This window comes from Pygocentrus nattereri, chromosome 30, assembly GCF_015220715.1.
Source record: "Pygocentrus nattereri isolate fPygNat1 chromosome 30, fPygNat1.pri, whole genome shotgun sequence".
Lineage (NCBI taxonomy): Eukaryota > Metazoa > Chordata > Actinopteri > Characiformes > Serrasalmidae > Pygocentrus > Pygocentrus nattereri.
Genome location: NC_051240.1, coordinates 9000811 through 9021978, shown reverse-complemented (window position 1 = coordinate 9021978; position 21168 = coordinate 9000811). Strand labels below are relative to the sequence as shown.

Genomic DNA, 21168 nt, shown 5'->3' with positions numbered 1-21168 from the left:
AAGGAAAAATACAACAAAAAAAAATCAATTTATGAATATTGTTTGATAGACAGTTCTTGGTGAGATCTAATTGTCTCATCTCTACCACCCTCCCCCTTTTTATTTTGCTTTTTTTTCATTAGTTTGTACTTTGCAATTTAAAAAAAATCCACAATACACATCAATAGTCTGGATGTATTTTACTTTGAATCAAACAAGTAAAATGTCAAATTTTGTAAAAGGAAGTTGAGTCAGAGACTGTTGAGCAAGTTCCCGCTAGTCAGCTACGTTCATTTAGTCAGAGTTAGTTAGTTAATGCTCCAAACTGCCTTGATAAAGTCAAATAAGTCAAATATAAAACTGTCTGGACAACTGAAGCAGCAGCACACCAAAATATAATATCCCTTAAGAACTATATATGATCCTTTTGCCATTCATACTAAATATATTAGAGCGTTTTCCTCTGTTTTTGCTTTTGGTATCTAAACTATCATTAGCTATCATTATCAGGAATCGATTCTTGGATTCGACTCAATCGATTCCCATAACAAGGAATCAGAATCTGTGTCGACTCTAAAAACTCTGGAATAGAACGGCTCGGCTTTCCGGGTCATCTCAGTCCAAGGTTGCCAGCTTCACTAAAAATACAAACTATCTCCGTTCGCCAGTTTGCTTCAAACCCACTCGCCAGAAGCCAAACATGCACACATATGTGTCTAGAAATAAATATTTAAAGAAATAGGGCGTAAAAAATAACACGCTCTGTCTTCTGCCCTCATTTTAGGTTGCCAGCTGTTCGACACCATGTTCAACATACATTCATAAGAAGATGTACTTTTGTTGTTATTTTCGTTGTATTTCATTGTCTCCAAAGTGTCTTCTTTTTGGCGATCGCGGTAAAAGCAGCGCAAATAACTTTCACTCATTGCTGCATTTTCAAACTATGTAGTTTGTAAGGATAACCGCGAATCTGGCAACCATCAGAACAGCGTTCAGGCACCGTTTCCATTGTGCCCGTGGATTTTAGAGGTTTGGTGCCCCCTTGTGGACAACAGACCGAAGCGCAGTTGTTTGTATCGTCCTCCAGAACCGCTGGGCGCGCTGTTTCCACCTGCTTCACAGGAAAACCGAACAACTTCAAGGGAAGAGAAATTTACATTTTGTCTTCCTTTTTAACTCATGAAAATCGGCTTTAAAAGATCAGCGTTTTGGTGTCTTGTGCTTGCTAGTGCTGTACGCAGGTGAGATACTTCGCTTAATACAGCTTCTACAGGGAGATTCACTCGAAAGAGGCCCCGGATAGTCTGTAATATCTCTCGCTAAAACGACGCAATCTGGGCGAAACGAGGCGCGATCGGGATGGTGGTGTACAGCATTGAGCAGCGCGTCTTTATGGTGCGAACCTATTGGGTCACCAATTCGTTTAAACAGTGTCAGAATGAATTTAGGAAGAAATACGGCGTTCGCGACGTGCCCTCAAAGAGTGTCATTCAGAAGATGGTACGGAAGCTGGAAACGACGGGGTCATTGATCCCTTCTCACGGCGGAGGCCGTCCGAAGATGTCGCAAGACACAATCGATGACGTGCAGCAGCGTCTGCAGCAGTCGCCCACGACGCCCCTGAGACGCCTCGCCCAGGAGACCGGGAGGTCTTACTCGACATGTCAGAGAGCTGCGAAAAGGGCCAAACTGCTTGGAGAATGTCGGAGTGTGTCCGGCGGGAAACGGAGGTCACTTCCAGCATCGCATGTAGTGCAGTCGGTCACACATACGTCGAGGTATGTGGCGTGTTTTCTGGTTCAGATCGCTTCATCCTAACGGCAGGTGTAAGAAAAGGCTCGGGGCCTCTTTCGAGTGAATCACCCTGTATAAGTTCAGCAGCACTACGTGGACCCTTAGCACGACGAGCGGTTCTTTTCATCCCGAAGTTCTTCAGGTTGATGGAGCGTGTTTATGGTTCTCTGTGGCACCGAACGGTGAAGAAGCTTTTAATGGAAGTACATGAAAAACACGCATTCATAATTTCTGTGATGCAGTATAACCAAAAACCAAAAATAGATCCTAAGATTTAATAAACATTCTTCAGGACTGCAGGAACATGGAAAAGGTGCCATAATGAAAGAAATAGATCAAAATAAAGAGATTTCAACTTATCACGTTCGCACAAACTCGCATACAAAGGCTTAACTAAGACAAGAGTGTAAAGACCATCAGCGGGTGTAGACTATGAGGAGAGAGTGAGAATGAATGAGTGAGTGAGAGAGAGTGAAAGAGTGAGAATGAGTGAAAGAGTGAGTGAGTGAGAGAGAGAGAGAATGAGTGAGTGAGAGTGATAATGAGAGAGTGAGAGAGTGAGAATGAGTGAGAGAGAGAGTGAATGAGTGAGAGAGAGTGATAATGAGAGAGTGAGTGAGAGAGTGAGAATGAGAGAGAGAGAGAGTGATAATGAGAGAGAAAGGTGAGGGCGTCTTCACCATCCGACGCAGACTTGGTCAAAGCAGTTATACCCATCCATCCATCCATCCATTTTCCAAGCCGCTTCTCCGTCAGGGTCGCGGGGGGATGCTGGAGCCTATCCCAGCAGTCTTCGGGCGGAAGGCAGGATACACCCTGGATGGGTCGCCAGTCCATCGCAGGGCAGACAGACAGACACAGACAGTCACTCACACATTCACACCTAGGGGCAATTTAGCACGTCCAATTGGCCTGACTGCATGTCTTTGGGAGGAAACCGGAGAACCCGGAGGAAACCCACGCAGACAACATGCAAACTCCACACAGAGAGGACCCCGGTCGCCTGGCCAGGGAATCGAACCCAGGCCCTCCTCGCTGTGAGGCGACAGCGCTACCCACCACGCCACCGTGCCGCAGTTATACCTTTATGCAAATTATATGTAAATCAGACTTAATCATATACGTGACTTCTGATCCACTATATTACAGTCAACACCATCATCATCTCTGTGATGGTCATTAGGGTGTAAAACCTGATGCTGAAGATTAAGTAAAAAGAACACTGGATGACAATCAACACAGCCCACAACAGTGGTGGCCGATCCCTGAAGAACTGTAGTGGAACTTTAGACCCTCCAGCGTCGATCAGCGCAGGAGTCGAATCCTTTCGGTCTGAAGTAAGATGCTAAATCTCTGAAATAGGAGGTGTGAGCAACAGTAGAGCAGGTCAGGAGCTGAACCAACACAAAAACAGCAGATGTGATGAAAGATTAATGAAACCTTTGGTCCTATAGAGAACCTTTTCTAAAAAGGCTCCATATAGAACCACCTACAGCACAGTCAGTCTGAATCTTAAGAACCATGTCACAGTGCAAAGAACCCTTTAAAGGCTCTCATGGCTCTTTATAGAACAATTTGCTTTACTGAAAAAACATTTTGAAATGTGTCATTTTTATGATTCGTTCTGTACAGCACCAAAATGGGTTCTTCTGTTGTAAAGACGTCAAGCCTTTACCTTAAAAGAACCCTTAATGCTGCTATATAGAACCATTTTCAAAATAGAGCCATATACAGAACATTCTCTTTCAATCTGAAGAACCATCTCACCATGCCAAGAACCATTTAAGCATGAAAAGTAGAACCTTTCAAACTTTCTCCACAATTCAGTCGACAGGGTCTGCACGGTCGTTCCGAGTGGTGTGATGTTATGTGCAATGCGCTGTTCTAGAAAACCTTTCCAGGTCAGAATTGTTTAGAGCAGTGATGATGGGAACCAGACGCCCGAAGAGTCTAATGCCTAGAAACGCTGCCTTACAGAGCGAAATTATAGTTACAAGTTTAGTTGAGAATACAGGGTGACTCAAAAAGATTCATCCGATTTCAAAGTGCCGTGTTTTTACAACCGTGAGGTGCTTAGGAGCCAATCACATACCACCTGAAAGAGGGAGTCGCAGAGTTTCTGTCACCGGGAGATAGCTCTCTTCAATCTGCGAGGGGATGAGACCCCTGGGCGTTCTGCGTTGTCCACTTCAGTAAGAGTGAATCCATCATAACTGTACAAAGTGATTTTTCATCGACAGTGAAGCTCCAACAGGTCAGAGCGTTCGTGGTTGGTTCCACAACACTGGATGATCTCTGAAATTGCACTGAAACAGCCGTGAGTGCAGCGACACCGACATGCTCAATCCAGTATGGGATGAATTTGACTGTGGTGTTGTCTGTACAGCTGGAGGAGGTTCATATTGAGCAATTTTATAGTGAATGTTGTGCTCATTTCAATCATTTACAAATTAGCGCATTGTTTTGTAATGATTTACAAGTGAAATAAATCATTTTGAAATCTTATTAATCACCCTGTTTTTACCTGGAATGTATTTTCAGGACGGAGAGGTACATTTAGAGCGTTATTAGGCAAAATAGTACCTAAAGGAAATTTAGATTTGCTACTGTTAACATCACATTGAAACTCCAAAGGCACGTGTGGGTTCACTGGTGGTTCTGGATAGTAAATAAAACGGCTATATTTGTGTTATAGACATTGTGATTCCTGGTTCCTATCATCACTACTGTAAAGAAGTCTAAATATCTCTACAACGAACCATTTCACGCCAAACCACTCTGAATGTTTACATCCAAGCTCCCGCATTATACAGAAATATTGAAAAAATCTGTGGAATCTTCTTTTAATACAGAACATCAGCCACTATGTCCTGTCCAGAGAGGCATGTGATTTGGAAGGCAGGGGAACTGGAGGCGTACCTCCATCCTTCTCCGTGGACCCCAGGGGCCACAGTCGTAACGTTTAATCCCCCTAGAGGAACCAGCAGCCTGTTCCATTTACCTGAAGACTCTTTCCTGAGCCTGCTGTTGGGTGCGAGGGAGGTGGGAGGCCTCCTATGTGAGCGGCTGGGGGTGCAGCGCTGTGCCCTTGTCCACACGCCTCAGAGTGAGGAGGTGGGTAGAGTGAATTTAACCTAGACTTAAATAAAAGAGTTCTTACTGCACTGAAATAATGGCTCAGGTGTCAGTCACAGTAGTCTAGCACTGATGGGTAATATACCAGAGCATGCTAGAGAGAGAGATTTAATAAAAAATGTTTTTCAGGATTGCAGGGACATGAAAAAGGTGATGTAATTAGAGAAAGAGAGAGAGAGACAGGGTGAGGGGTGTCTTCACTGTCCAAGACAGACTTGGTCAAAGAAGTTAGACCTTTATGCAAATTCTATGTAAATCACATTTAATCATATACATGACTTCTGACGCACTATATTACAATCAGTACAGTCATCATGTCTATGATTGGTCATTAGGGTATAAAACTTATTATCAGGGATTAAGTAAAGGAACATTGGATGACAATCAACACAGTCCATGGGGCAGTGTTAAGTTCCCTAAAGGTCACCCTTCACCCAATTGTGTGATGACGGAAATACCCGGTCCTGTACCATCAGCCATCGACATGTCTGGTAGAATAGATTGGTGAAGGGCATTAATGCGTCCTTATCTCATCTCACAGCATCCGTCTTGAGGAACATGTCACATGCCCCAGAACTAGATGTAAAAAATATATTCTTAAGAAAAAATTCTGTATATAAAATGTTCAAATTCGATTATGGGGGATAATCTATAACTCCTTCAGCACAAAACAACAATGACGACAGATCCCTGTAGAAGTGTAGTGGAATTTTAGAACCTCCAACATCTGTCAGCACAGGAATGTAAGTTTTTAGGCTCTATTCTCTATTTTTTGAATCTCTTTGGTCTAAAATAAAGTGCTAAATCTCCCAAGTAGGAGGTGTGAGCAACAGTAAAGCAGGTCAGGAGCTGAACCAACACAAAAACAACAGATGTGATTTACCAGGGTATATTTTGGTTTTTCCATTTGAATTTACATGACCATATTTTTCAGTAACTGCATTAAATAAATGTACATTTTTATTTTGTTTATTTTTAATTTTCTTTTTGTAAAAGCTCCCCTCAAATGAACAGACAATGTGTTCTATGATCACACATATTGCTATATGCTTACAATTTATTATTTACAATTTACTAATTATTAATTAATTAATTAATTGTTTTTCAGGGCAGATCACTGAAGAGACGCCATCTGTTTATAGTTTATAGCCCAGATTTGTGGAAAAATGGGTCAACTTTCAGTAGAAAAAAACATAGTGAGTTCAGCTTCTTTTATTATAAGGGTTTCAAATTACATCACCCATCTATTTGACTGGACAGAAGACAGTTACAGCCTCATGCGACACGCACCTTTTGAATGTAGCATATGAAATATGAAAGTTATGAAGGCATATGGCATTTTGGAACCACCGGTGGTCTCAAGGAATTGACAATGTTAAGAAAATCTTATTATATTATAGAGCTTAACACATTACTTTCATATCCTTATGCTTATGTCCACTTATGACATTGGTTCTGTGGATCAAAGAAAAGTCATAATTTGTTTTTGCACATTTTACTAACCTCTCTTTATCCCTTAAAAACAGGCTGCTGTTACTGTACCTTTAATGTATATGAGCTCTCTTCTTATTGGCTGCCCTGTATTTTGCCTCATTCAGAGGATAAACTGCTGTAGCCGGAATAGGTGGATATGTGTAAATGTGCTGGTATTTGTGACATTTTTACTGTAGTTTAGTTTCCATATACAGTACAGTATGTATATCTATATCTGTATGTATATGTTTACATACTACATCAAACCCTTATTTTTGGAGAACTGGAAAATCTATTCCACAGTTTTTCATGATACAGTTCCTTTAATGTACATTAAAATGGATATTAAAGTTACCATTTCAGAGACTTTGTTTTGACACTGATACTCTCCACCTTTTCCAGCACGAGGACCCTGCAGTGAAGCTGCTGGTGCTGCCCCTCCACGGCCTGCAGGCAAACTGGACGCCTCATCTTGCAGCTGAGGAAGACTTCCAGCCATATGATCCTGGATACATTACATCGAAGAGTGGCCCACGATGGACTGATATCAGTTTGGAGTGGGTTAAGGACAGGATCCGGGCAAAACTACCTTCCCCAGACACCCCTCATGACTACACTTTCCTTGGAGATGCATCCCACCCGGGTCTATTTTCTCGTATAGTTCGCGGTGAGGAGCAGCAGTGGAGAGTGTGGGAGGACGAGGAGCACATTGCCTTCCTCACTCCGTTCCCCAACTCACCTGGTTTTGCTGTCCTCGTTCCCCGCAAACCACTGACCAGCGACATCCTCCGGCTAGAGGAGGGGGATTATAAAGGTCTGGTGCTGGCCACCCGGCAGGTGGCTCAGCTCTTGGAGGAGGCGTTGGGAGCGTGGGGGGTGGGGCTTATATTTGAGGGATATGAGATTGACTACGCTCATGCTAAACTCATTCCTCTGGTGTCACCACCTGACAACCTGACCCAAAACCTAAAAACCTGTCCAGCGCCTGAGTTTTATGACATGTACCCTGGTTTTGTGACTTCAGCCTGTGGGCCTCCAGCCTGCGCTGAGAGCCTGAGAGATATCCATGCCAAAATTACTGAGGCGTAAGAGAACTTTTTTTAAAACTTATTTTTAGTGCCAAAGCGAAGACAGTAGATTTTTCAATGAGAAAACAAGTTAACTATGGCATAACGCCATATTCTTCATAGTTTTCATATTTCATATGCTGCATTCAAAAGGTGCGTGTCGTATGAGGCTGTAACTGTCTTCTTTCCAGTCAAATAGATGGGTGATGTAATTTGAAACCCTTATAATTTAAAAAAAGCTGAACTCACAAAATCTACAAAACATCTTTTACCAGATAATCAACCTTTTGCATATGACGCAAAGTATATAAACCGTATATAAACCCACACAAACTATAAGGAGACCTTGTAGGAAAATAAAATACAAGAAAAATGTAGGATATAGCCCCTTCAACATGTTTTAATGTAGTTCAGTGTAAGGGTGGGCAAAGTGACAAAATATATTTGAAGAAATGTACAGTACATAATGCATATGATATTTTGTTATTTGATAAGCTGGATCAGCGCACTAGAAAAAACAGTATACGTATTTGAGTAAAATGGTGTTATGATGAAGAACCAACTCCCAGCACTTAGACAGCTGTGATTCTTTAGAGCTCTTTAAATCTGGTTTTAATGAAAGATCTGATTAGAGCTATCCAGGTACTGTCAGTACCCACACTGTACTCAGAATAGAGGTTTATTGTGATGTAATTTATAATTTAATTTGGATGAAGCACAATACAGGGCAGCCAATCAGAACAGCGGTCCTTTACATATGAATCTTAAAGGCAGAGTAACAAAAGAAGCCTGATTACTTGTAATGGATAAATAGAGGTTGTAAAAATCTCAATTACAAATTAATTACACTTGTTGTTAATTACACTTGTAATTTGCATTTTGGGACCACAGTCCAGTCCTGCACCAATAGAATTTGGCCACTCTGTGTTTACATACATGTGACTGTAGGCTTAGATAAATAGACTGTTTACATGAGTGATTAGTATGAATACAGGGAGATTCACTTGAAAGAGGCTCCGAATATTCTGTAATAACTCTTACTAGGACAAAGCAATCTGAACCAAACAACGTACAATGTGCTCCTCAGTATATGAAGCTTCGAACAAGCTGGGATGCCCTTGCGTCTGAGCGATGAGGTAGGCACTGGACAGCCGTTGGTTTAACCTCCGTTTCCAACTTCTGGGTGCAGACGCCTCCTGTACCCCTTTATGGGTCTGGCAGAAACCAAAGAACACTTCCATCACTGCATATAATGTAATCACTTACACACACGTCAAGGTATGTGGCGTATATTTTGGTTCAGATTGCTTCAACAGTATATTCAGGGCCTCTTTTGAGTGAATCTACTTGTATAAATGTCACCAAGAAATGATTTATTTCTGATTGTGTTGCAATTGTGTGTTTGTAACATGATGACTGAATTGTTCAGATGTTATAATCCACAATGAGCATTTATATTTGATTGACTGAGAAATGATCATTTCTGGGAAACATACTGAGTTCAGCTAATTTTATATGTATTTTTTGGAAATAAAATTGACGATATTCTCAGAATAGTGACATTCATCTGCAAGAAGTTGCCAGTAATTAAATTTTCCATGCTGAACCACATAATTCTGCTACTGCTATACTACAAGTTGTGCATATAAATAAAAATCGATATGTACTAATTATAAAAGTGAATAAATGTGTGTTATTTTATAGTTTGAGAAACAATAACACGCTTTCTTGTTTCTAGTGCTACTAGGTGAAATACCTTTTCCGGCTCTAAAGTCCATAATATTGTCAGGTCACAAGAGCAGCTAATTGTTTTTGTTCATGTTAATTAGACAGGCAGCGTCACCTATTTACACCATTACAAGCTTGCCCCATCTGTGGCGCCTCTCTGAACGCACCTTGACCAGCTCCTAATTAATCCCCAGACATTTTAATTACCATCTTAAAAGAGTGGAATTAACCTGTCTGAAATGATGGCATCACCACAAAGAAAGAGGGCAGAAAGACACAATGAGGAAGAGCATAGAAGGCAGAGGACCTCTGATCACCACCTGAGAACCAAGGTACGTTTTACAGAGACAAACTAATCTTATATTACAGGTTATCGTTCAGTTATACACGCTTAAAAAAGATGCTTATTCAAGGGTTCTTCAGTAAAGAAAATGGTTCTATATAGGACCAAGAACACTCAAAGAACCCTTTGCATGATTAAAGCATTCCTCCGATTGATGGAGAGTGTGTTTTATATGGTTCTGTGTAGCACCAAAAGGGTTCCATTATTAACTGGCTTGACATCATAACAATAGAAGAACCCTTTTCAAAAAGGTCCTGTATAGAACCATCTACAGCATATTCTCCATCAGTCTGAAGAACACTTGAATGATGCAAAAAAAACCTGTAATGATGCAAATGGTTTTTTGAGTGTTCATGGTTCTGCATAGAACCATTTTCGTTACTGAAGAACCCTTGAATAATCTTTTTTTAAAGAGTGTAGCTTAGCAGGTAATGTTAAGCAACATGATTGACGGGGACATTAACGTAATTGTGCTCATGCAGGTGATCGTTCCAAGGCAACTGCACATCTCCATGGAATACCTAGAGGAAGTTACAGTGCTGTGCAAAAGTCAGAGACCATTGTTCATGGATTTAATTTCTATACATTTATAAAACAGCAGTAAGTATGTTTGTTTTTCAGTATCAGCAAAAAGAAGACAATGCATTTACCAGAAACACGCAAAAGCCCCAGCCCCTTAATGTAATATCCATTTTTCAGTATTCAGTGTGTCCACTTGTTACCTTTATTACAGATTCTGTTCTGTTCAGGAGACTCACTTTCAGTTTCTCAGAAATCTGCAGGGATATTTTTCCATGCCCTCTAAGTTCAGTCTGAGAAATTGGTTGCATTTTCTGCTCCTCACCATCCAACCAACCACGAACACTGGACTTTGCCAAATTCCTTCTTCTACTCCATTTCCTTTTCTCAGTGAGGGCTTCTTGGCAGCATCCTTTTAGACCCATAGCGCTGAGTCGTCTTCTCACAGTGGAAGGATGGACGGAAACACCTGTGGATGTTTTCAGATCTGAAGCAGCTTGATTTTGTCCTCTCTCTTAAAAATGAAAACTTTAAGTGCTGTTTATCTGATGGGGGCACTTTTGGTGGTCTACCATTTACTTTTTTTTTTTTTCCCTGACCTACCCCTTCCTTATGCAAGTGCACTCCAAAAATTTTTATCTTGTCAAGTGAAATTATCCATCCATGTAATATTTCTTATTTTGGGATGGTTGTGTACTTATAAAATTATCTCATTTATTTTTAGACGTTGTTTACCAGTTTTAACTAATTTTATCAAGTAAATTTATCTCACTACTGGAGAAATATATGATTTATTGACAAGACAATTTTACTTGACAAGATACCGTGTGTTGCAGTGTGGATTATATGTGTAATCTAAAATGAATTGGACTTGATTTCCATTTGCACAGTACTGTATATATGTACTCATGGTATCACTTGAAGATCAGTGCTCGTTCTAAACGTGTGTAGATGTTCTACCAGCCTTTTTCTCAGTAAGGTGCTTAATAGTAATTCACTTCATGGAAACTGAGCCTGTAATGTGTTTGAGTTAAATATCACAATAGTATGAATCATGCAAGCTAAAAAAGAGTGCAATACGTCTTACATCCCAGGTAACACACTCTTTAAAACGCTACCTTGGATGAAAATAAGATACCCCCCACTTCAATTTGAGGAACAGCCAAAAGACATGCTTTAGTTTTGAGCTACAAGCTAATAATTTGGCTACAAGATGCTGTTTTGGCTATGCTGTCCGGTTTTACAGACAGCAGAATGTCGTACAGCTGGACGTGGTTTGAGGCAAATGTGTGATGATATAGGCTTGCGGTTAGCATGATACTAATAATTTCAGGTATAAGCTTCCATTACTTGTTAGCTACATTAGCCTTGTAGCTTCAGTGCAAAACTAAAGAAGCAAACTTCAGGCACAAAAAGAGGTTACAACACGATGTTACACTTGAGGTAAGGGGGAAATCTGTGTAAATTTGATTGCTCATCAATTCTTCTATTCTTTTAAAAAGTCGACTCAGCCAAGTGTCCTTGTTTCTGGACAGCATCTGTAGTGAAAGGCAGCTAGAACCAGGGGTCTTATGTAATATGTCAAGGCTGGGTAGCATTAGTTCTCTTCTGGCTTTTGTCTTCTAATAACTATTTAAATATAAGGGGGAGCTAATCCTAGAAATATATTCCTTTAAGGACAAACTCTAGTTTTTCTTTAGCGCACTTGATTCAGCTTAGCTAATCGCTAATTCTTTCATGGGCTAAAACACAACTGCTGGATCACTGCAGTACTCAATGTCTCACCTTTGACAAATGTGATCAGAATAACGCTGTTCTCAGAACAAAACCTCGTATCTCCAAAATGGTAACTTTACAGAAGAAGGAAAAAACTGACTGTACTTATAAAGTAAGTCAATGGAACCAGCCTTTTTTTTTACAAGTGATTTTGGACAGTTTCTTTGGTCCGTTTGTCATGAAATTTACCTACAATGTAAAGAGTAACAGGCATTTTCAAATTATGTCAAAAACTGAAAGAGGTTTTGTTCCAACAGCAACGTACACCTTATTACACATTATCTCTAAAACGGGTTAAAGAAATGTTTTTTGGTCCAGTTCAATGGAAACTGCTAGCAGGACTAGCAATGAATAAAAACCTAGATGGATATTAGTACATTTACAGCATTTGGCTGACGCTCTTATCCAGTGTGACTTACAATTTGATCATTTTACACAGGTAGGCAAGGGTGGGGTTAGGAGTCTTGCCCAAGGACTCTTATTGCTATAGTGTAGGGTGCTTGTCCAAGCAGGGGATTGAATCCCAGTCTACAGCATAGAAGGCAGAGGTGTTACACTACCCGCTACACTACACAGTTGGTTTCGACCCCCAACCATTGATTGAGTTGCACAATGTTAGCTATTGGCTAATCTCTTCAGTATTAGCAGTGTTAGCGCTTGTAAATGAGCTCCAAACTTAATGTGAAAAAAAAAACTTTTTTTTTTTCCAAAAATCTTATCGGTCCATTCACCACAAAATGCTCACACAATGTAAACAGTCAGCTTGTAATAATGGAAAAAATGATTAACCTAAAAGGTTCTCTCATAATAACAACTAAAACAATGCTAATCTAAGATTAGCCTTGCATTGCCAAAATGATCATAATAAATAAGACACAAAACTAAGAAGATTTTTCTTAGATCACCCACGCACCTTTCAGATGCTGACATTGGTGGGTTTTTTCTCAGGTCCTTGCAGACACGGGCAGCAGGCCCGTCTCTCCATCCTGCTGATGTAGAGCAGCGGCTCGATGGTGCAACTCAGGTCCATGATGGAGAAGACAGAGATGCTGATCTTACAGTTTAAGTCCACGAAAGAGTAGGTGGAGGCAAAAGGCATCAGGGCCACGGGCGGCAGGTAGTTGGCCACGATGATGGCCAGGACAATGATGACCATCTTGAAGGCTTTCTTCTTCACAGGGTTCATGATCTCTTTGCCCGCCACGCTCTTGCGCAGCACCCAGATGATGGACAGGTTGCAGAAAACCATGAGGAAGAATGCGGACAGGATGAGGCCGCTGAACACTTCGTTCACGCTCATGACTCCCAGGATGCTCTTGGTCAGTGCGTAGGCCAGGACCAGACCCCACACCACTGCTGAGACGACCGCCCGGATACGGTTGTCACGGATGCCGGTGAACACGATAGGATGGACCACAGCAATGTACCTATTGCATAATTAAAAAGCATAGTAGCAGTAATGGCTCTCGTAAAGGTTAAATGGGTCCAGATTTCTGCATATTTCAGTTGTTGAGATGTAAACAGTCATTCAGACTGTTTTAATGCGAAGTGGTTCACTGCAGAGAAACTTAATGACTTTTGCATAAGGAGTTTACGCAAATGTAGCCATTTTATTTAATATCCAAAATGACCAGTGAGCCTGCACAGGTTTTTATGCATAATGCTGACTATGGTAAAATATCTATACATTTGAAACGATAAAGTTTTCTATGGGCACTATTTAGGCCTACAACACCTGGCATGTGTCTCTACACCATGAATGCGTTTTTTAAAATGTACTTTAGGTCAAAATCTGCTCAGAACTAATATAAAGTAATATCTTGTTTGTCAGGCAGCATGTTTATAACAATTTAAAGTAATATCTTTCTGTAAAGGAGTGTTTAGAACAGGGGTGTCAACCACTTAAAGGGCCATATTTAAAAATCTCAACAAATCCTTTGCCCAGCTGCGTTTTTATTTTATTTTTACGTTTTTACCCATTTGCCATGACCCAAACTAAATACTTGAACTATTCAAAAGTAATTTTAAATAAAAATAAATTGTTTTATATAAAACAATAGACTAAATTAGCTGCAGATTACCATTAAACTAGGTAGGTTTTAAAAACCTGCCTATAAGCTCGAACACCTGGCATCTGTAGTGTAACTCAGTGCGAATAGGATTGTCACAGACCTGTTTTGGCCCACCGCCTTGTGTTTGACATATGGGGTGTAGAGACATCTGGCTCCTATCACAACGGCTGTGAGCAATTCCATTTCAATACCTTTTCTACAGTGGAGCATTTCACAGTTAAACCAGTCTAAATGACTTTTTACAGATTAACAATTCAATTTTAAATTTTGAAAAAGTGATGGAAGTTCCCTTTAACATGTTTTGTGTCAGGCCAGAAGAACAGTACAAGTCTGGGATACAGCAACACAAATGTGTTCAAAATGACACTTTCTTGTGCTTATAAAGATGCTAAATCTTTGTAATTTCTAAGGGGCATAAATAAAATACATGTAAAAGTCTTTGCATTCATCGTAACTAACCTGTCTGTTCTAAGCCTGTCTTTGCCTAAAAGTCTGCCAAAATTTGTGTTTCAAGAACAGTATTCTCATTTAATATCTATAATAAAAAATTGTAGATGTTAAAGGTTGAGTACCATCACCCAATATTAGACCCAACATTATATGCTTGGATAACTGTATAATGCCTCTGTGTTTTCCTATCATATATCATGTTTTTCTTTTTTTCAAGATCAACTCAACTTCAGTTAAAGCAAATATATTAAATATACTGGTCCAAGAAGTCAATATTGTGTGACAGGTCTACAGTTTTAGGCAAGGATAGATTCTATTAAAAAAACAAATCTCATTAGAATCATTGTTGATCCACCCGTCTCCAGTACCTGTCTAAACAGATGCAGGTGAGGAAAAGTGGTGCCACGTCTTTGACCCCATAAGCAAAGCGCTGGAAGTACCAGATACCAGGATCATCCAGATAAAGCCGGTTGACCATGTCCACAGGAGTCATCAGGCAGAAGTAGGCATCCAGCACGGCCAGGTTAAAGATGAACATGTCCGATGTGGATCCCTCGCTTTTACGCGTGGCGATCTGCCACATCACCAGCACGTTGGTGGGGAAGCCCAAGGTCAGGTTCAGAATTTTTACCCCAAAATAAAAGATGAAGCCATAAGGAGCCACTGCACACTCATCGTACTGGTACCATGGAGGGTGTTGCCAAACAGAGGCTGTAGCATTCAAAGCAAGTTCAGAGATGTTGGGCATTTCACAAAGATAGTGGGGTCTACAAAGGAAAGAGTACCTTAGGAAATGAAATTGATCCTGGAGACAAATAGAAGCAATTTACAAATATATAAAACTATACATATAAAGTTCTTATTTATCCTACTATGGTTTCCTTGACATAGATTAAGCCTAATCCTAGTCGAAATTGCAGTATCAAAGATCAATCACCATGAGAAATACACACTTAAAACAGATAATGTTCAAGGGTTCTGTAGTTAGGAGTCCTTGAGTTCTATATAGAATCATATCATGCTTAAATAGTTTTTGCATGGTGAAATGATTCTATAGGTTGATAGAGAATGTGTAAATTGGTCTGTATAACCAAAAATTGTTCTTCTATTGTTACAATCTTGACATCGTAACAATAGATTTTGGTTCCATATTGAACATTGAAACTATGGAACTTTTCAAGAAGGTTATATATAAAATTACATACATTCTCTATCAATCCAGAGAATAATTTCACTATGAAAACAAATCATTTAAGCATGAAATGGTTGTATATAGAACTCATGGTTCTAAACAGAACCATTGCCTTTACAAAATCTTTTTTAAGATTAATAACCGAATAAGACTGCAGTTTGTGGGCATAATTCACATAAAGATTTAATTGATCAAGTTAAGGTTCTTCAGTTACCATAAATAACTAATGAGCAAGTATAGTCAGTATAGTCATTAAAGAAGGTATTTGCATGAAGATATGCAAAACTTTGAGAAGTGTAAAGTGGAAAACTCACCTAAGCACACCCTTAATTCTTCACTGATCCCTCTTGTGGCTTTTCCAGACACTTTCCAAACTTTGACCCCCAAACTTCCTCAATTTAACTCCCTCTCATCTGGGGCACCCTAATATAAACGCATCCCATCGGGAGGCCGCGCTACGCCATTTTGGCCACGACCAATCAGAGTGGACCCTTTTCACTCAACAATATGGGCAGACTTAGTGCCGTGGTCTGATTGGTCAACATCGGACCGCAGAGCATGTGCTACAATGTTAAATTGGGCGCTGTTTAGATAAAGATGCACCATAATGAGAGGGGATGGATACAGTTTGATTTCAGTGACGCAACCGCCGGTAGACGGTGAGACTTTGAGTAAACAGGTGATGCAAGGCTGAAATGAGTAAATCTCATGTAACATCTTGCAGAAGCCGTTTCTGCTACTCTGGTAAACCTAGAACACATTCAGTTGAACACTCTCAGAAAAAATAGTTTCTAAATAGTTCTTGGCTTGGATGCACTCTTCTAGGAAAACCTTTAAGCAGTAGTTTAAGTATGTGAAGGTTCTTCATACTTTAACAAGTTTCTTTGCACACTACATTAACGAAAAGAACCATCCACTGAAGGGTTCTAGGAAACCAGAAGTGGTTCTTCTATGGCCAAAACCAAGCAAACCTGAATATAAATGGTTAACAAAGGTCATTCTCAACCACAGATTCATTATGAATATGGAGAGTAGACAGAAATATCCACAGCCGGATGTTTCCTCAGCTCTTTCAGTAGGATATATTAAAGAAACCTATAAAAGGCTTCCTAAAGGACCTATATTTCAATACAAGGACAACCTTAAGGCCTTTTTTCAATATGTAGGTTAGCTTCAGCATGCTAATTAGCTAAGCAAACTTTGTAACACTGTTTGTTAAGTGTGTACAGAGAGGACCCTGGTTGCCCGGCCAGGGACTTGAACCCAGGCTGTGAGGCGACAGCCCTTACCCACCACGTCTGGCTTACGTGAGGTGCACTGACCTTCTTTTTTGGAGTTTCTAATTGTGTAACCCTGATTTAGCTAATTAGCAAGCTAGCAAAATAATATAGCAAACTTACATCAGTCGAGATCTATAATTGAAGTTTACGACATTATAACATGTTCAAGCATGAAGGTGGCAATTCAGATGTCATAGTTTTTAAAGAACCGGGGTCCTCTCTGTGTGGAGTTTGCATGTTCTCCCCGTGTCTGCGTGGGTTTCCTCCGGGTTCTCCAGTTTCCTCCCACAGTCCAAAGACATGCAGTCAGGCTGATTGGACATGCTAAATTGCCCCTAGGTGTGAGTGACTGTCTGTGTCTGTCTGTCTGCCCTGCGATGGACTGGCGACCTGTCCAGGGTGTATCCTGCCTTTCGCCCGAAGACTGCTGGGATAGGCTGGGATAATTTTAATAAGGGAATATTGGATCCTGTAATACAGAACCCCTGGAAAGTGAAGCTGTTAGGGGAACACTGGACCTGGGGGACAAAGGGACACATACAAGGCTGTTTCTTAGATATTTCAAACAGAAAATAAAGGCACAGGGAAGAAGGGACTCTAGGAACACAGGGTGACTGTAGTATGTAGTTTTGAACACAGCCACAGAGTTGAGCTTTTAAAATGGATTCATGTTCTTCACATTTGACTCATTAACTGAGTCAGGAGTTTATTAAGCCTGACTTATGCTGTCTGACCACATGCTGCTCAGACTCAACAAATCCAGCTTGAAGACAAGCAGATAAAACTTTGCTAGACTGTGTGTTACTCACACAACAAAACTGGGCCTCATTTACCAACTGTTATTCAGAAGAAATTTCTTCCCCACTTATACAGTAAACCTTATGCAGTTCTCACAAAGATTCTGACATTCAGCAGTGTTTTGTTATTTGGGATTTGTTCTTAGGTAAGAACAGAATCTACACACACTCAACAGCACAAGGGTGCAGAGTTCTGTGGTTTAAGAACACATCATGAATCTGGCGTAGACATTTTTCCAGGACTTTTCTCAAGAACAAATTTCAGAAAAAATTCAGGAATATATTGGTGAATTAGGCCCTTGAGCTTTCAACAGTAAGGATGAATCCATTTCATTCACTGAAAAGCAGTGGACTTGAAAGTCCACTAAATTGGCTTGATTCAAACGTGTAAATCATTCCACAAGCATAAAATACATGAACACAATTTTTTGTTCGTTTTACTTACTTTTGAGATAACTGTATTGATGTGTGGAAATGACAGATTTGACATAAATGCAAGGCTTGACTTTTCTCACTGCTTTCGAGTTTCATATAATTAAAAACTCACATTTTTGACATAAAGGAGTTTGAAGTAACATGTAAACATTGTTAAAGTTTCCAGAATGTACTGTTTAATCCCTTATCCATATACAGAAAACATGCTGCAAAAACAGCTTTGAATTCATTGTTTCTGTGGCGTCACAAGAAACAACACATCTGCGTACATCCACCTTGGCGTGTTTCAGCACTGGACCACTTTTTGAAAGACTTACATATATCAGTCTTTAAGGAACAGTAACAGCCTTTTTAATTTTAAGGAATAAAGAGAGGCTGGAAAGTTCCACCCAATGACAGACGGGATAGGCTCCAGCACCCCACTGCGACCCAGAAGGATAAGCAGTTTAGGTGATATATGTGTGTGTGTGTGTGTGTGTGTGTGTGTGTGTGTGTGTGTGTGTGTGTGTTTTTGTGTATGGAAAGTGGTCAGTTCTGTCATGCCTGGGGCCGTCTCTGGCAGAGGACTGGACTCAATCTCCCAGAGCTCTCTGGGAGATCACATGACAGAGCACGGAACGCGGACTCCAACACCCAGAATGCTACGGAGGATCACATGACTCCGCTGCGGTCCTATCAGAGATCGCAATCCCCGGACTACAGACTGTTCACACCTGTGCCTAGTTACATTGATGGTGCACTAGTGTGTATATAAGCACAGGCTTATATACACATGAACGTTGCAAGGTGTTGTATCCATGCAATCACTGAGCAGTCTACTGTGGTTCTGTTGGACTTCCCCGTGTATCGACCTGCTGTTCCGTACTTTCCAATTTAGATTCCTGCTTGACCCTTTTGTGCTTTCACTTCTCAGATCTGATCTGTGTTTGGATATCTCTGCCTGGACTCGATTTGTGTTTTGCCCTTTTTGGATTCATCTGGCTTGGTGTCTATTAAACCCGCTTATCCGCAAGCGTCTGGTCACAAATTTTAAATGAATTATGACCATTTTTGGCACATAAAACCTCAATAATGTTCTAAGTGGACCTCAAGGAAAAAACATAAAATACTAGAAATACATTGGATGTAGCTCCTCTAATGTAAACATGACATGGCACAACACGTTATTCTGGATTTCTTCTCAGACTCAGGGTGTGTACATAATTAAACATGTAAGAATGCTGATCTCAGGTCAGCGTTACTGAGCACACTATCATGTTCATGAGTTCATGAAAGGTCAAACTGATCCGATATCTCTTTTGAGAAGTTTGACACCACTCAGAGTTTTCCCAAGAGACACACACAGGCCGAGACAGACCGAGTCCACCATTCAGAGCTTCTCTGTATTGTGGAATACACTGCATTCAGCCTACTTAAAGCAGCAGCCTGCAGGGGTCTTTCTGCATCGGTTTAACCTGCAGACTTTGTGACTAATCCTATCCAAAAGTATGGAATGAGCTACAAGGCAGTATACTGGTACACAAGTACAGTCAGCTCCATAATTATTGGCACCTTTGGTAAAGATAGGTAAAAAAATGTGAAAAAAAAATCTGTGGTTAGTAAACTCAGTCTCACAGTGAAACTATAACATCTTAAATGGAAGAAAATTTAATCAAAGAATATAAAAATCCTAAAAATCCTAAAAATGATCAAAATGTAATTCCAACATTTTTTTTTCATCCTAACCACAAACATAAGTGCTTTCTGTTCACAAACACTGGTGGGTTTAGCACGATAGTCATAAAGGCTGTCAAATGCTGCTTAGGCTGCACTATGTCAGATGTTTTGTTCAAATTTAAAGTAGCACAAAGGGAGGTACTGAATGCAGGGGTGCTAATACTTGTGATATATTTTTATTTACTATTTTTATAGTTTTATCATTATTGACCTTTTTTGACCCAGCTTTACCTGGGGTGCCAATAATTATGGAGCTTACTGTAAATCTAGCTCATCTAATTGGGTTATACCATATATACCGTACCACATGTGTAGAACAGATTAGGAGTGCTGCGGGAAATGTGACAATGAACATATGAGATTTAATATGCTTAACATTTAGTTGACTATAAAACCTGATGTGTTTTCTGAATATTGTTATTTTTAAACCTCCTATTGCTGTGCCTTTTACTCTAATTTGCATGGGCTAGTAGAGCCTCTTAGGGGTCTTTACATGAGAGTCCTTCAATCGGTATATGTGTTACATAGAACTTTAATTAGTTTTAATAAATCATTGTGTACTCACTGAATATGATTTATGTGGAATTATTTTAAATACCTTCCACACATAAACCTTGCCAAAATATAAACACTGGTTAGTAAAATAAAGCAGGCTATTTATCACTTCATCTCCTATTCAAATGCTATTGCACTGTGAGGTTACACTCCACTGGGGCACCAATCTAAGTGTCAGGCTTCCCGTAGCAGAAGGATTCATCTGCCCCAGGATAGAGAGGTAAGCCTTTATTTATAGGCCAACATTTGCCATAACAGCAAAAAAACAGCAAAACTGTACTATAAGCTCTGACAAAATGAATTTGTAGATTTCCTTTTCTGAAATACTGTTAATATATGATAATGGCAAGAAGTTAAAGATGAAACATAAGATAAGATAAGATAAGATAAGATAAGATAAGATAAGATAAGATAAGATAAGGCTTTATTGTCATTCGCATCACATGTGATACATGAGGTGGAACGAAACATTGTGCTCACGGTCCAGTTAACTCCCAAATTAACATAAACAATAAATAGAAGGTGCAAATAAAGGGGTGCAAATAACAGCAGCATGGACCACAGCAGCATGAGTACGAGGTAGAAGGTGTACATCTTAATACTGGTAATGTATAAAGTGACATGTGTAGGGATGATATGGTGGGGGCACTGATTCAGTACAGGAATAAGTGGACTAAATAAGTGGACATGAAGTGCCATTGCACTGATTGTCTAATTGGAGTTTGAGTCCTACTGCTTCAGGGAAGAAGCTGTTCCTCAGTCTGGTTGTTTTACTCTTAATGCTCCGCAACCTCCTACCTGAGGGGATGGGACAAAGAGTGTGTTTGCTTGTCAAGTGGGGTCCTTCATGATGCCAG

At 40.2% G+C, this 21168-nt stretch overlaps 2 protein-coding genes across 2 annotated transcripts; one reads left to right on the top strand and one right to left on the bottom strand.

Moving 5' to 3' along the window:
• The first annotated feature begins 1238 nt into the window (after nucleotides 1-1238).
• On the top strand, nucleotides 1239-9126 carry LOC108424733. Its single transcript, XM_017692927.2, has 3 exons — nucleotides 1239-1757; nucleotides 4626-4887; nucleotides 6784-9126. The coding sequence occupies exons 1-3, from the start codon at nucleotides 1339-1341 to the stop codon at nucleotides 7468-7470; spliced, it is 1368 nt and encodes a 455-aa protein (XP_017548416.1). The 5' UTR covers nucleotides 1239-1338; the 3' UTR covers nucleotides 7471-9126.
• Nucleotides 9127-12730: 3604 nt separating this feature from the next.
• Nucleotides 12731-15084, bottom strand: LOC108424688 (P2Y purinoceptor 1-like). Its single transcript, XM_017692874.1, has 2 exons — nucleotides 14705-15084; nucleotides 12731-13241 (listed from the first exon to the last, which is right to left on the bottom strand). Exons 1-2 carry the CDS (start codon nucleotides 15082-15084, stop codon nucleotides 12731-12733), a joined length of 891 nt encoding a protein of 296 aa, XP_017548363.1.
• Nucleotides 15085-21168: the final 6084 nt, after the last annotated feature.